The 16939-nt window shown below is 36.8% G+C and overlaps 1 protein-coding gene across 2 annotated transcripts in view; it reads right to left on the bottom strand.

Annotated features, from left to right (window-relative positions):
* Positions 1 to 16939, bottom strand: part of LOC148833049 (A-type potassium channel modulatory protein DPP6-like) — a 223082-nt gene that overhangs the window by 42195 nt on the left and 163948 nt on the right. For both annotated transcript variants that reach the window (XM_088918245.1, XM_088918246.1), the window contains exon 8: positions 5472 to 5592. In XM_088918245.1, the coding sequence (XP_088774371.1) occupies positions 5472 to 5592 (121 nt within the window). The remainder of the gene's footprint in view (positions 1 to 5471; positions 5593 to 16939) is intronic.

Below are 16939 nucleotides of genomic sequence, written 5' to 3' on the forward strand. Positions count from 1 at the left end.
ATATGCAAATGAAATGTAATGATAGTAAAAAGCAGGAAAAACAAAATGCTCCTTGTAGCCCTGGTATTGGCCATCAGATGACAAATTAAGCAGCTTCATGCCAACTCAGCTTACTCAGCTTCATGTCCGTATCCTACCTGCAAGCTTTAGCGACAAAACATAACGCATAATTAAGCTGGCAGGCATATTGAGTTTAGTGCTGCCAGGTCCATGCAGAACCCTCAGTTCTTTACTTTAACCTCTCAGCCCTCTCCTCTGTGGATTGATACCATTGGTGAACTAACTGCAAGCTTATGTTTTAAATCAAGATAAAATCCTCTTAATCCTCTGGTGCTCTTTTAACATTCTGCCTCCCAGAAACATTTACACTTTAAAAGCAAACATTTTGCTTCCAGTATAATACAACATAAGAACATTCTATTCAGGATTAAAATTAGTGCTATTATATGCTATAATATACAGTACAGCGCTGGATATCTATGTACAGTAACATATGAAGAGTTTTGAGGAACTTGTTTAAGGAATAGAAAGGCAATCTGTGTTATGCAAGAGGGAAGGAAATGGGACTAAGGATAACAGCAGCACTGATAGCAGGGAAAATGGCTGGAATTATTTCCACTCTTTATAGTTTAGATTTTGCATGATTCTCACTTCCAAAAATGCACTTACTGTACATTTACTGGCATTACATTTTATTTGTCTGTTCTCACCAATTTTCAAATGTATATTATTTGCAGTTTGAAACAGTGAACTAAATAACAGATAAAGTAAATTACTTAAATCTAATTACCTTGGGCAAACCAAATGAGACATTCGTGTTAATATGTGGTCCATTGCTTAATTTTATAAGACGAATCATTTTAACACAGTGTTTGGTATAGAAAATTATTTCTCTCTCAGGGGGATTTTCAGGTTGAGTAAATGCAACTTTATTTTAAGGTCTTAGGAAAGAAAATATTTAGAGTAATCTAGAATCTGTTACATAAAATTAAAAGTCTTCTGGAAAATGCCACCTTTAAACAGTTCACTTGGCAACAATGAAACAAGCCAGAAGTGGCCTTAGGTCATATTTCACCTTAGTTTTATTGTTCTTTAGGCAGTCTGTTTCTAAACCAATAACTCTCATTTGACCTTTATTCTTGCTAGCACAAAGGCTTATAGAGTATGTGTATAAATGAAGGATAAATCCTAATTAGTTTGTGTCTGACCCCATAAAAACAAGATTATACAAAAGGCAGAACCTCTCTGATGTAATTATGTAGACTGTCCACCACAACCACATGGAAATATTGAAGCAGAAACAATACATTACCATACCAACATCTAACATAATCAAAAAATGGGCATAATGACCTCTCTTGGGAACTTCTACTGTATTTGCATTTTCCTGTTTTCAAATCCAGAAAAGAAATTGCAGTATGTAACGTTACCCCGCATCCCCACATTCACAAACTGTTATTTCAAATTCTCTGCAAAATATAAGTGAAATATCTAAATATATAGTGATGTTATCAGTTTCTGCATAAAAAAATAATTACAGGTAATTTGATTATAGGAGGCTTAGAGATTGTGCAAAGAAAACTTCATATACTTGGAATACATACTCATTTTTTAAGGATGCTGTATTTTTCCACTAGTATACAAAACAAATAGAAAGTCATAAACAGTTCACATATCACATGATAGATATCTCAGCAAACAAAAATGCAATGAGGCAGCAAGTGCAAAGCATCAACTTGATTCCATTAAAAAGGATCCCACATTACCTACTCTACTGTAGCACTCACCCATTTTTTCCATATGTTGACTTGGGTTTAGAAATTAAATTGAAAATCTTGAAAGTCCAACTGATCTGTTACACCACTCAAAACAGTTACAGTCATTCTTTCCAGCCATTTACAATACATATTTATGTCAAACTAAGATCATGAATACTGAAAAGCATGCAAATGCACTGAGCATAGAGGTGAAAAGGTAAAACATATTTTATATATATATATTTTCATTGGGCTTTAGGAAATTTTAATCTCAACAATTCAAGAACTTGTACTGTTAACTTGTTAAAACACATGCACTGTAAAATAGTTTCCTTCATCCAGTTTTATTAGGTTTAACAACTTGTTCTAGTGAAATTACTATTAAAAACAGCAAAAATCCAAACTAGCAATAGCATTTTCTTTAATTTAACATTAGAATTATTTTCCCCACCAGCTGTCAGTATTATTAGTGTGCCCTGTTTTACCTTACATTCATCATAATACATTTTATGTTAAGATAATGGGTTAAATATTTTGCCAGTGATACTTCTTTTTCAGAACTTAATAAATTATGCCAGAAAATGTCCTCCATAATTACAGACATTCAGTAAATGAATTCAGATTTTTAAACAGATTGGAGTGGGAATTTGCGTCTTAAATATTACTTGGGGTATTCTCCAATAATCAACACATAAGCAATAAGCTTGTCTACTTATGGAAGAGAAGGCTTTTGTGTTCCAATGAACAAACAATCATTTGTTTCAGTGTTCTGGACAGAAATATTTATTCAGCTGATTAGAAGGAAATGGAACTGCTGTGCAGTAAACATGTTGTTAGCAGATCTTCTGTGCTTGATGTTGTGATGATGTCAGAGTAGACTGTTCATTTCAGAAGCTTCCAAAGTCCCCAGCTTGAAGATCATTTCTCATTCCTTCTGTCTGGGGGAAACATTTGGTCCATAGCCCTGACTCACTCTGTGAGTCTACCAATGGCGATGTCATCGACTGTGTGCTCAATCGCTTTTGAAGTGTCGAGAAACTGTAAATGTTGGGGCCTTAACTTGAAAGCTTCATTAACTGTATGTATAAGTAGGCATAGCAGACTGCTATTACCTCCTTTAGTTTATCCTATGTATAGTTGGATTGGTTGCATTGTTTACATGTAAAGCAGTACGCTCCTTTACATGTGCACATAGAGGTTTGGTGAGCAATGACTGATAATTTAGGGATTCAGAACAGGGATTGGTTATTTTGTACTGTAGGTGATACATCTGGACCTATTGCATGGACACATTCCTGCCAAACTCTTCTCAGAAAAACAGATCTCACTGTGGGCCAGATGTTTTTCTAAGTTCTTTTCCCTTCTGTGTGAAATTAGAGGTGGCGTTTTTAATTAAAATACATGTTACAGCTGGGTCTCTCTGCAGAGGTGTGACGTTACTCTCCACAATGTTCTGTACTTTTCTCTTGATGGGAGTGATGGTTGAGGACTAGAGGAAGTCTGTGGGTTTCTTACTGTCATTTAAAGTATGAAAGGTATTGTGGCAATTAATTAAAATATAGGTAATTTGAGGGCATAAATGTTACAACCTACACAAGGCTCAGTAGAGGTACACTATTCTTCAACATTACAGTAAGTCATTTGACCCATCTTGTTTTAATTCTTCCACTCAAACAATTTCAACAGAGGTTTCATCAAAGAAAACAAACATTTATTTTGTTTTTTTTTTAAAATAGGAAATCTTTCTGTACTGGGGAGAAATGTTTCAAAAGTTTGTGGCCTGAAACATCTCCAGGATCCAATAGCAACAAATTGCCAATAGCAGCCTATTTATACATTATATATATACACATTATATTCTAATGCCAATATATACTGTACTTTGTTAAAATTAATAGATCCTTCGTCACCGACATCACAATTTAGATCTGACAGAATCAGTAAAATTGACCCTGTTTTTTTAAAAAAGTTGTCTGTTCCAATAAATTAAGGCAAAACGTCCCCTCTCTTATAAGAGCTCTGCAAAGGTCAGACAACAGGATGCCTCTTCTGATTAAAATTTAAAGGTAAAAAGAAACATTAGCATTGGCAAAAGTCCCTCCTTTTAAATCCCCTCTGAGAACCAGTGCCAGTAATTAAGAAATGCTCATTAATTAAACAACAGAAGTGACTAATACCCAGGACATGACCAACAAAAAGCAAAAGCACAGGGAAAAAAAAAAAACTTTAACAGATGTTAAATGCTCTTTGCTGCTTAGGATTTTAAGATCTACAAATGAAAACAGAACCACAGGAACCAGGAGAAAAGAAACATTCATGCTGTTGCTGTATCTGTTGTTCTTCTGAATTGATTTGTTTTGTAGAAACGCCATTGACCTCTTCAGAAAGAAATCCCAATGGACATTTTATATTTTCCCTCAGATTTCAAACAAGAATGCAGCTCACTCAGCCATTAGCAGACTACTGTACCATCTATAATGCTGCAAATGAAAGATGGCCATTTTGCTTATTTAGCTCATTTTGTAGCTAACAGGAAAGTGATCTGTGGACGTAGCCCATTTAGTGCTTCTTGGTGGAATCCAGGGTAACTTCAGAAAGGTATTAGCCTTTTCTAGTCTTCCATTTCATTTTGTATCAAGAGATACCTCTTGTGCCGTGTGAGATGCACTTGCCTTCATTTCTACGTCTGCTGTTTGGTATGCATTTCGCTGTTGATCCTTCATAATTAACAGTTTTGAGAGTTTTGATTCCTGTCCGAATTTCTTCTCTGTTCAAGACTAAAGTGTTTCAAGCTCATTATATCTAAAGGCATTTAATTATGCACTAGATCACTATTGAAATGGTTTCCAAACACTATTTGTTTATGGTGTATATTTGTTGTAATGTGGTGACCAAAACTATGCATAACATTTTAAATGACATATTAGCATTCATTATATATTTTTAAAAAGGTCTCTAGGTAAATTTTACACTTTCAACTACACTACATATCCTATTATTATACAGGATTTTGTCTTTGAGGAGTAAAGTAATGTGCAAACATACATTCTTACAGGTAAATCTATTTTATAAGTGTCTTTTTCAAAACACTTTCAATGTTTTCCATTCTTCGTGTCCTCTGGTTCTATAAATAAACGGATGTTGTGTCTCTTAAGTTATTACACATTCTTTTACTCTGAAATTGTTCTGTGCCAGAAATAAAATCACGTGACCACACTCGATATTCCCTGAGCAGTGGGTTGTTTTATTATATAACCTTTATAAATCTGCTTAATAGGGAAATTGGTGTGAGAACTGTATTTGTAATGTTTACCTTAATGATCTGAAATTCTGTAGTTTGCTAATTACACCTCAATGTACAGTAAATTATTGATAGAATTGGGAAAAGTTGTGGTCCTTGCAGAAAAGTTATAGGATAGACTAGATACAATTAAACGCCCAAGAACACCCAAAATTAAATAGTATTTAAAAACCACAGGTTCAACACTGAAGATCAACAAGAAAGGTAAGGCACTTTAAACTTAACTTCATTACTTTGAAAAATCCCTGTTCATTGCAGAAACCATTTTGAGATGACCGTATTAAGTAAAAACGTACGTAAAGCAAATGCTCTTCTTTATGTTACTAGCAATGTTTAATTGCACAGCAATTTAATATATTTAAACTGTTATTCTGTAGATTTGTCCAGAAAACATAAAAATCTATGTGTCTTACCTTCATACAGCCAGTCACTGAGGCCATTAAAAATAACTCCTTCTTTTCCAGAAGAGACCAGACGTATCGCACGACTCTCCATAGTTGCCTGGTAATAGATGTTGTTTTCAAACATGAAGACCTGCAAAAAAAAAATCAGCTAAGACTAAAAACGTCTTATATTTGCCAATTTGTTTTATTTATAGACCCATAATTGCATACATGTGGTTTTCTGATAGATTTTCATCAGATGTTTGTCAACAGAAGACCACATGCATACTGTATTAACCATTGTATTCAGTTTAGATATCCCACAATAATCAATCAACCAACCAGCCAATCATTATGTTTGCCCGTGGCAAAGAGTTTCAATATTCTTGTTCGAACTTCTACACCGTGACTCACAATTCTGCAGCTGGTGTACACAATTATTTCGAGCCACTGAACATTTTTAAGAGGTCAGCACCATTTCAAAAACAATAACTATATTCTGCAGCATTTGCTAGGCTTTATACCACTTGTTCAGCCTCTCAGCATTCATGGGATATATATATATACACAGTATAATACACTGTACAAAGCAGTGTCTACGTAATAAAGTAATGGATTAGTGGTGGACCTCTTCCCTCTGGATTAGATATTCCACAACTGTGTCCCAGCATGGTGACAGGAGATACTTATCTTGAAGTGATACCATCATTGTAATAAGTGATTTAGCAAAGGTCCTTACAACCTGTGCAGATTAGGTTTCCAGCATTTCTTAAGTCTTTTTAAGAAATGGACATTACCCCAGTGCTTGTGTTGTATTCTTGTGAAGGATTTTCCACTGTGACCTGTTAAATTAATTTCTAAACAACTAAACAACAATTTCTCCACTTTATCAAGGCACATCCCGTCAAAAAGGCCACTGCAGCTCTGCAGTGGATGAAGTGAGTCACCTATTTTTAATAAAGACTTTATGAATACAAATAATTATTCCTGCTTGACTCAAATGAAGTATTCTTGTAGAAAAATAGGTAAAAAAGTCGATTATTGGAGAGAGAAAATACTTAAGTAGTAAAAAATGCTTCATATTACTGTATGTCTAAAATACTAAAATCTAAATTATGCTACAGTATGCACTCACTTTTTAAAAAAGTCATTCTTTATATTTCATAATTTTATGCTATAGATTTACTTTTATGGAGCTAACTTGTTAGTTTGAAAAGTTAGGAGCATCACTTTAAACTAATATTCACAAATAAATGTTGAGAATGAAACATATAATGGCAGAGTTTTCCACGTTTTGTGTGGACATCTACACAGATAACAGTTAACAGCTAAGGATAAAGCAGTTTCACTTCAGTGGCAGAAATTGCTTTTAATGCAGTACTTTTAATCTCAAATCATTTAGGTTCGGCATTTTTCTTTTGCAGGCCAAATAAAGCAAAAGGTTTATTTTGGGGCAAAGTCATTTATTGAATAATGCAACACACTTGTATTGTACTGTGTCTAAAATGAAGGAAATTGTACAGTTTAACAGCTGGTAAAAATACTTTGTTCAATAAAATGAAGCTGAAGTTAAAATATAGTTTCATTTGTATTGAAAATCATTATAATTTCCTATGTAACAAAATTAAAAATAACACATTTTCATAGTTGTTCTTTATACGGTACTTATCAAAAATCACTTTGAAATCAGGATAGGTACAGTAAATGTCTAATAAAACACCAGAATGGTTTCTGGACAGAAGTAAAGAAAAAATATACTATATCATCTGCAAACTCTCTGAATACAATTTTGAAAAGAAAGAAAAGCAATAATATATTCAAGTATGCCATTGCTTCCCACTGGTTTCTTCAGAATATGCTGGAAAGAATCAAGAAAACAATATATTGAATTCATTGACTCGATTAATGTTATTGCTCCGCTGAGAAGTTTCCTTAAAGATTAAATTAAATGTGGTACTTAAGTTTTTTTTAATTTCATGCACAATGCTCAGTGTGAGGGGAGAAAGGTGAATCCATTTATTGGTATAATACAGTACAGACAGAGAAAGAAATAAAGTGTATTGTTACAGTTATTGGAAGTGGCTACTCGGGTATCTCAAGAATCTACAGACAATGGTCAAACATCTAGCTAGTATCAACATTTGTAGTTCTCAGGAGCTCCAAAGCAAGAAACTGAAGTGTTAACTTGAGTCTGAGACACACTGATCAAAGGAATTGTCTGGTTTACGTTGGTTAATTGAATTCTGGGCCAAAGAGCCAGATGGTCCTAAAACTCACTTGCCTGAGCCACAATGACATCAGCTAGCCTCAGGACAGCACAGCTAGAACACTCAAAATCAGAAACAACCACATCACAGCACAGATCAAAAACAACATCTCACACATTGGGACATACTGTACACACACAAACACAACATGACTGGAATGCTACAGAATCCGAAACAGACAATACATTATAGTTGAATATTTGACCAAGGTAAGGAAACAGCAAAAAGAAACCAGCAGAAAGACCCTGATGAAGTACAGGCTCAGTGACCACAATCTGGCCATAGAAACTGGGCAACACAGGCAGACCTGGCTGCCCAGAGAGGGACAGGCTGTGTTCCCACTGCCAGTGAGGAGACATAGAGACAGAGATTCACTTTCTACTGCAATATGACAAATATTCTGGGGTGAGGGTTAGGATTAGGGTTAGACAAGCATTCTTCCTCAGATTAACAAATCTAATCACAGAATTCCCATACCTGCCAGAATCACAACAGCTTCCAATCCTACTGGGAGAGCGAGGAGGGAACTGGCAGTCCAGTATAGAAGCTCCTGTCACAGCCTGAGGAACAGTAAGCCTGTCTCTCAATAATGGTCTATATGATGTATGTTGTAGGTAAACCTCATATACTGTACTGTGTTTGTATTTTAAATGTCTGTAGATGTTGTATTGATTGTATATGCTTTGGCAACACAAATCTATTGGTCATGCCAATAAAGCTTCTTGAATTGAAATGAAAATGATTAAGAGTCATCACCCCTGTGTCAGTGTTAACACCCCTACTCTTTTTGAGAAATGCTCTGGGATTTTTAATGACCACAGAGAGTTGGGACCTCTGTTTTACGTCACATCCGAAGGATGGCACCTTTTTACAGTATAGTGTTCCTGTCACTGTACCGGGTCATTAGAATCCACACAGGCTGCAGAGTGAGCGCCCCCTACTGTCCTCAATAAGAGGATTTTGCCTTAAAAAAACAGTCTAGCATGATACATTTTTTAAAATAAAAGTTTCATAGAATCTTATTAGTCAATAGATTCATCAATATTCTGCTATAACTGCTTAAAATACCATTTACCTATGTTCTGAAAAAAAAAACTATTTCAGAGCCAGAACCTATAGTCCTGTAACTGGTCTCTTTAAACATGCGACGTTTGTTTTTAAAACATCCACCTGCTAATCCAGCAGCTGACATTGAATTTCCAAGGCTGTTTAAGGTATGCTGCTGTTTGAACCTTGTTTTATTCAGGTAAATAAGGAGGAGAGAAGAGAGAACAAAAAGCACAGCTCTGGGGCATCAAAGCTAAAGTGACATAGGCAGTGATGTCACTGAATCAAACACAGAGACCAACACATTAATGTTTCAGTGACAGGTGATGGTTTCCCCTGCTGTGAGCTCTAAACCAGGGAGTTACTTTCATCTCCTTCAATCTCACTGACTCTTGATACAAATTAGCAGGATGAGACTTTGAGAAAAGGAATTCATTTCTAATTATTTTTTTCCTCCTCATGTCTCAGAATAGGCCAGCTGATGGCTTTGTCTTAGCAGTAAATTGTTAAATGCTTCATATCTGTAGTACAAACAGTTTTGATTCAGCTTTACAGGTTTCTAAATGAATTAGCAAGTACTCTTATGGAAGAGGCGCACAGATTGAGTGCTTGAACAATTAAAAAAAAAAGCAACAATATTACTGGTGTGTTCACATACCATTTTTTAATGTGGTTGCCATTATATTTTTGTATATAAATGTTATATTGTAAAAAATTTAATTTTCTCCTAATTTTCCCTTAAGTGGATTCTCTAAACCACAGAGATATTATCAGCGGAAGCTCTACTTTCTATGAGTGAGTAAAAAATTCCTTGTCTATGCTGTTAATCTACACTTACTGAAAGCAAAAATAAAAAATAAGTACATATGCAGACCTCCAACTTGCTTAAGGAGGAGATCTTTATTTAATGTAATTATGGGATACCTGATAAAGTATTTTTGTTAGATGAGACTTCCAATTGGAAGTTAGAGGAAAACTCAAGAGATTTTCTAATCCTTCTATCTGATGTCCCAAATTTTACATCATGTTATTGCATCCTTTTTGTTTTCAGGTACTAGTGCAGCATTGTGTTTTATGGTCTCCCATACGCTCCCCTGGCATCAGAAGACTTTTTGGTTTTTGGACATTTTATTTCTGGAGCATTCCACAGCCAAGATACAGACAGTTAAAGCAGGAGTCAGTAATTAAACTAAATCATTATTTTAGTTTTTATATGTACATACAGTATGTCATATGTTTTCTGTTCTTATCATTAATGTCATTACGGGCTATCTAATAAAGTCTTTTTTCTGGATCAGATTTCCATGGGATCTGGACTGTTAAAGTAAAATGGGACCAGATCAGTCTTTCAACTGGATCCGGACTGCTCAAGTAAAACCCGGACCGGATCAGTCTTCCAACTTGATCCGGATTGTTAAAAGTAAAACCCGGACTGGATCAGTCTTCCAACTGGATCCGGACTGCTAGAGGAAAACCCGGACCGGATCAGTCTTCCAACTGGATCCGGATTGTTAAAAGTAAAACCCGGACCAGATCAGTCTTCCAACTGGATCCGGATTGTTAAAAGTAAAACCCGGACCGGATTAGTCTTCCAACTGGATCCGGACTGCCAGAGGAAAACCCGGACTGGATCAGTCTTCCAACTGGATCCGGATTGTTAAAAGTAAAACCCGGACCGGATCAGTCTTCCAACTGGATCCGGACTGCTAGAGGAAAACCCGGACCGGATTAGTTTTCCAACTGGATCTGGATTGTTAGTGGAAAACCCGGACCGGATCAACCTTCCAACTGGATCTGGATTGTTAAAAGTAAAACCTGGACCGGATCAGTCTGCCAACTGGATCCGGATTGTTAAAAGTAAAACCCGGACCGGATCAGTTTTCCAACTGGATCTGGATTGTTAAAAGTAAAACCCGGACCGGATTAGTCTTCCAACTGGATCCGGACTGCCAGAGGAAAACCCGGACTGGATCAGTCTTCCAACTGGATCCGGATTGTTAAAAGTAAAACCCGGACCGGATCAGTCTTCCAACTGGATCCGGACTGCTAGAGGAAAACCCGGACCGGATTAGTTTTCCAACTGGATCTGGATTGTTAGTGGAAAACCCGGACCGGATCAATCTTCCAACTGGATCTGGATTGTTAAAAGTAAAACCTGGACCGGATCAGTCTGCCAACTGGATCCGGATTGTTAAAAGTAAAACCTGGACCGGATCAGTCTTCCAACTGGATCCGGACTGCCAGAGGAAAACCCGGACTGGATCAGTCTTCCAACTGGATCCGGATTGTTAAAAGTAAAACCCGGACCGGATCAGTCTTCCAACTGGATCCGGACTGCTAGAGGAAAACCCGGACCGGATTAGTTTTCCAACTGGATCTGGATTGTTAGTGGAAAACCCGGACCGGATCAATCTTCCAACTGGATCTGGATTGTTAAAAGTAAAACCTGGACCGGATCAGTCTGCCAACTGGATCCGGATTGTTAAAAGTAAAACCTGGACCGGATCAGTCTTCCAACTGGATCCGGACTGCTAAAGTAAAACCCGGACCGGATCAGTCTTCCAACTGGATCCAGATTGTTAAAAGTAAAACCCGGGCTGGATCTTACTTCCAATTGGGTCTGGACTGTTAGCGTAAAACTCAGAGATATTCTAATCCTTCTATCTGATGTCCCAAATTTTACATCATGTTATTGCATCCTTTTTGTTTTGGAAGGAAGTATGTTCCTCTTTTTCTGAAATTCTAGAGCTAGTGAGATCCACTCCTCACTATAGTTCCATTCATGGAACAATGATTCATCTTTGAAAGTATTTGGCAAAATTAAGGATATGGTTAACAGGTACTAGTGCAGCATTGTGTTTTATGGTCTCCCATACGCTCCCCTGGCATCAGAAGACTTTTTTGTTTTTGGACATTTTATTTCTGGAATATTCCACAGCCAAGATACAGACAGTTAAAGCAGGAGTCAGTAATTATCTAAACTAAATTATTATTTTAGTTTTTATATGTACATACAGTATGTCATATGTTTTCTGTTCTTGTCATTAATGTCATTACGGGCTATCTAATAAAGTCTTTTTGCTGGATCAGATTTCCATGGGATCTGGACTGTTAAAGTAAAATGGGACCGGATCAGTCTTTCAACTGGATCCGGACTGCTCAAGTAAAACCTGGACCGGATCAGTCTTCCAACTGGATCCGGATTGTTAAAAGTAAAACCCGGACCGGATCAGTCTTCCAACTGGATCTGGATTGTTAAAAGTAAAACCCGGACCGGATCAGACTTCCAACTGGATCCGGAGTGTTAGAGGAAAACCCGGACCGGATCAGTCTTCCAACGGGATCCGGACTGCTAGAGGAAAACCCAGACCGGATCAGTCCTCCAATTGGATCCGGATTGTGAAGAGTAAAACCCGGACCGGATCAGACTTCCAACTGGATCTGGAGTGTTAGAGGAAAACCCGGACCGGATCAGTCTTCCAACTGGATCCGGATTTTTAAAAGTAAAACCCGGACCGGATCAGTCTTCCAACTGGATCCGGACTGTTACAGGAAGACCCGGACCGGATCAGCCTTCCAACTGGATCCGGATTGTTAAAAGTAAAACCCGGACCGGATCAGTCTTCCAACTGGATCCGGACTGCTAGAGGAAAACCTGGACTGGATCAGTCTTCTAGTTGGATCCGGACTGTTAGAGTAAAACCCGGACCGGATCAGACTTCCAACTGGATCTGGAGTGTTAGAGGAAAACCCGGACCAGATCAGACTTCCAATTGGATCCAGACTGTTAGAGGAAAACCCGGACTGGATCACTCTTCCAATTGGATCTGTACTCTTAAAGTAAAACCCGGAGCAGATCAGACTTCCAATTGGATCCGGACTGTTAGAGTAAACTGAAGTTTCTGCTGCTTTTTGATTGCATGTTAATTTTTCATTAAAAATAACTGTACTTAAGAACAATAAATGCTTAAAGGAGTTTTGGGGTTGTTACTGAAGTACCAACATTTATGACCTCATTTTCAGTCTAAAATTAGAATGTTTAGATGAGAAATCTAACCCCTGTATCTCTTTTTCCCCACGCTGATTAAATATTTTGCTAAATTTGAACTTTGGCAATTTCATTTTAAAAAATGGAAAAAGTTTCATTGTTCAGCAAAAGTCTCAGAAAATGAAGCTGACACTGTGAAAAGTCTCTCTTCCTAATTTGAAACAGAATCCCATGGGAACAATTAATTTCGCCTGCTGCATACCTACAATATTAGCATCACCATGGGCTTTTGTGCACCTGAAATGTTACCCAAGTACTAGCATTAATGGTTTATTTTTAAGCATACCTGGCACAGCTGTCATGTGGATTCTGACTGTAGTAATGAAGTTTCAAAATGCCAACTGACCCAACTCCCTCGTTTACCTCAAGCATTTTTTTAACCGATTGCCACTTCCTGCAGCTTTGATTCTCATTACCTGTTCATTTGAAAGAACTCACCTCCTGCCCTGTCTTCTCATTTCAGCTCCTTGAATCTCGGCATAACTGTTTAATCCTTCTTCTTTTTCTTGTTGCACACTTTCCTTTTTTTTTTTGAAGCAACTAACATCAAAAATAAATTTCTCCAGGGATTTTACACAACAGTGAACATCTTCAACATGGTCTCCAAGACTCATTCATTCCTAATGGTGTCATTCCTGTACAGTATCACCTTCCAGGATAGTGGAATATTCCCAAAGTAAAGTATAATTATTCAGATTGACGTTAGGGCTGGGCGATATGGCCAAAAACATTATCACGATAAAAATTTTCGTATCAGTCGATATCGATAATTATCGCGATAAATGTCAAATCATTAATTCTTTCAAGTTTAAAGGCAGATTTTTTCTCCCGAGTGAAAGTTGAAGAAACCAGACAGTTAATTGGTAAATTATACAACTCTTTATTTTAAGAGCACAACAAACACTTTCCAAACAGCAGAAACATTAAACAAATCTGTTAGCTGCCCGGTCTGCAACACGCACCTGCCCTCGCGCAGTATTTTGTGCGCATGCGCAAAGCATAAACATATATATCGAACATTTATCGAACTTTTGTTAAAATTATATCGAGGAAAATTATATCGCAGTAATTATCGTTATCGAATTATCGCCCAGCTCTGACGTCAATAGACATTGAACATTGGGCATGCATCTCTAACCCTGTCATATGTAACTCACTACATTGTAACAGAATACTGTACCTACAGATGATCTGTAATATCCAATCAGAATCACAATGACAAAATTAGATCACATCAAAGTCTGTGTACTGACTCTCAACAAAGCTTTCAATGAGGGTTGTGCCGTGATATTTGGGTAAGATTCAGAAACTGAATATTTTTGAGAAAACAAAATTGCTTAAAATTGAATTATTGCACAGAGGAATTCACATTCATAATCTTTCATGGTCACTATCCAAACTCATTTTAAGACCTACAGTATTTTCACTGATTTCCTCTGTGAAATTGGGGTCAAATTAATCACCCATTACTCCAGATAATGAAAAAAAAGGAAATGAATTTGGTTGTAAAACATGTAAATCAGCATAAAATAATTAATATTAATAATGTAACAGTACAAGATTGTTTGGCCTGAGAGAGTGGTAATTATATTTATCCATTAGTTTACTGTATATCTTAACATCCCTATATCAGAGAAAGAAGAGCAAACTAATTTAGTTTGCATTATTAATTACTAGTCAATTTACAAAAACAACAAAAAACATGAAGGATATTGAAAAGTGCATTTTAAATTCCAAAGCAAAAGACCAGGCTTCAAAGTGATCCTGGCGAACAATCTGTAAATATGAATAGTCTAGAAACAAGCATCCTTAATGTCTAGTCCTGACAGTATGAAAGGTCGTCTAATTTCAGAGTTTCATCAGACATCTGGTGCGGATTTCTTCCAACAAATAAATAAAGCTTGTGTCATCAAGTGAAAAAGGAGAAGATGGGATGATATACATAATGCAGACAACTTATTCAAAGCTGCTAGCTGTTTTTCCATTTAACATGGAGAAACATAATATCTACAGCAGAATGATGATTAAAACATACAACTCAAGTCTTATTCAGGTTTTTTTTAGTGGTTGACTAAATGTCACTAACACACAAATCAATGATTAAGAGAAAGAGTCTTTATTATCCCCGAGGGGGCAATTTGTTTTACAGCAGCAGCAGCAGCGCTGGGGTACAGATGGACAGGAAAAAAAAAAACACATGGGAAGAACGACAACATACATACACTGGAAATCAAATGTTAAGTAACGATATGGATACAGGTATGAATGAGAACTTAAATCAATTGGTTTTGGAGTTGGGAAGTCGGTATCTGCGTTCTAATTTATACAACCATTTTCTAACTGCTTCCTCTAATTCAGGGTCCCGGGGCCCAGAGTCTATCCCCCTACGCAACAGGTGCAAGGCAGGATACATGGGGAGAACTTACAAACTCCACACAGATACTGCAGCACCCCAAGTCTGGGATTAAACCCAGGGCCTAGCAGCACTGTTACCACAGCTCCACCATGCTGTTCATAACTAATTAATACAACCACAACATGGAGGATCATGCAGTTCCTATTAAAATTATATACAGACCAATGGAAGGAACAAATAAAGTTTTTTTTTTTACTGTTACTTTAGGTATCTGAACTTATTGCATTTATTGACACATTAATTTAATATGAGTAACCTCCATGCTCAAGTACAAACACAAATTAAAATACTTAGTTTTGTTTACATTTGTAATGGCTCTTGGTGGTATACTGTATGTTGCAGCCTGATTTAAGAGTCAGAAGCAACACAGATGGTGATGTAAAAATATATAATGGGGTGTACATGTAAATCTCACAATTCACAATTGCCCAATTCTGTGAGACACTCCAGTTATGTCTGAAAGCACACCAGCTGAGAAATTTCATAGCTTTGTGATGGGAGCATCATCTAAGAAAAACATCTGCCTCAGTTTAATTAGGCAGTTTTCAAACATACAGTACTTCCTGAGGAGGAGTATGAAATTTAGCTTCATAGTGTTACAATGTACTGTAAACATGAACCACTGAATATAAAAACCAGATATGTCTACTTATACTTTGCTGAGAAGCATGTATGTTGTACAAATGGGGATTTTTGTAATGTTTTTGAAAGGTAAGGGGTGTCTTTCAGCAGTGACTATCCCAAAGATAATCTGCTTCATATCTGAAGTAGATGCTTTTATTTGATGTCAGTTTAGTTTTATTTGTCCACAAAATCACCATTCTTTAATTTTCTAATAAAGCACTTTTGTCATCTTACATAGTTCCCACTAAATGTAGGGGTAATGAATGAAAAAGTATGCTTTCATGCTTTCACCTTCAAAGGCAGTCACATTTACAGTCCAATTTGGAAGCACAGCCACATAGATAATAATCCCAACCTCATCAACTAAATACAAGCAAGCAACTGCTGCACCTAATGGATTGCTGGGTAGTTTCTGGATAACTTGTCAGCTTGCAATTATGAAAAATGATGTTCAGCATCAAAGTCTGGCTTTATTTGTTGTTACTCTGATGTGAAATGAACTTGACTACACTCAAAGGAATCTAAAACTGGCTACACCATCCCCATCTATTTATCATGTACTTGGATACGCTTTTGAAAAGCAGTCCCACAGATCTGGCTTTTCGAATTGGATACTCCAAATGTACTTTTTTTTTTTTACCACTGCTACCCAAAGATAGAAATATACAATACATTGTGGGTAATTGTTTTGCAAAGTAATTTAAGATGTACTTCACCTTACTAATGACACAGAAATGACATAATTAACCAGTGTCGATTTGAGAAATAGGTGCAGTATAAGCTTTTAGTCAGAGCTCAATTATGACAGAGGGCGAGAAAGGATTACCCACCAGACTGTTCAGAGTTATATTCCCTAGAAGGTTGGCAAGACGTGTGACCTTAACTGTCTTTGCTTAGTGCAGGACACTAATTTGATCAAGTTTGTAGGTCACTGATGCACTCAACAGCCTCCCCAAGTTGTTCAGAGAAAGCAGCTAAATCCCTGCATTTTATTACCCATTGTAGTATAAGCCAAGTACCGTACCTTCACTTTTCTTGTGCATGATTACAAAAGAAGGAGAGGGCATCTACAGAAGTTTAAATAGGGTCATGTGTG

Source organism: Atractosteus spatula, chromosome 6, assembly GCF_055471065.1.
Source record: "Atractosteus spatula isolate fAtrSpa1 chromosome 6, fAtrSpa1.hap1, whole genome shotgun sequence".
Taxonomy (NCBI): domain Eukaryota; kingdom Metazoa; phylum Chordata; class Actinopteri; order Semionotiformes; family Lepisosteidae; genus Atractosteus; species Atractosteus spatula.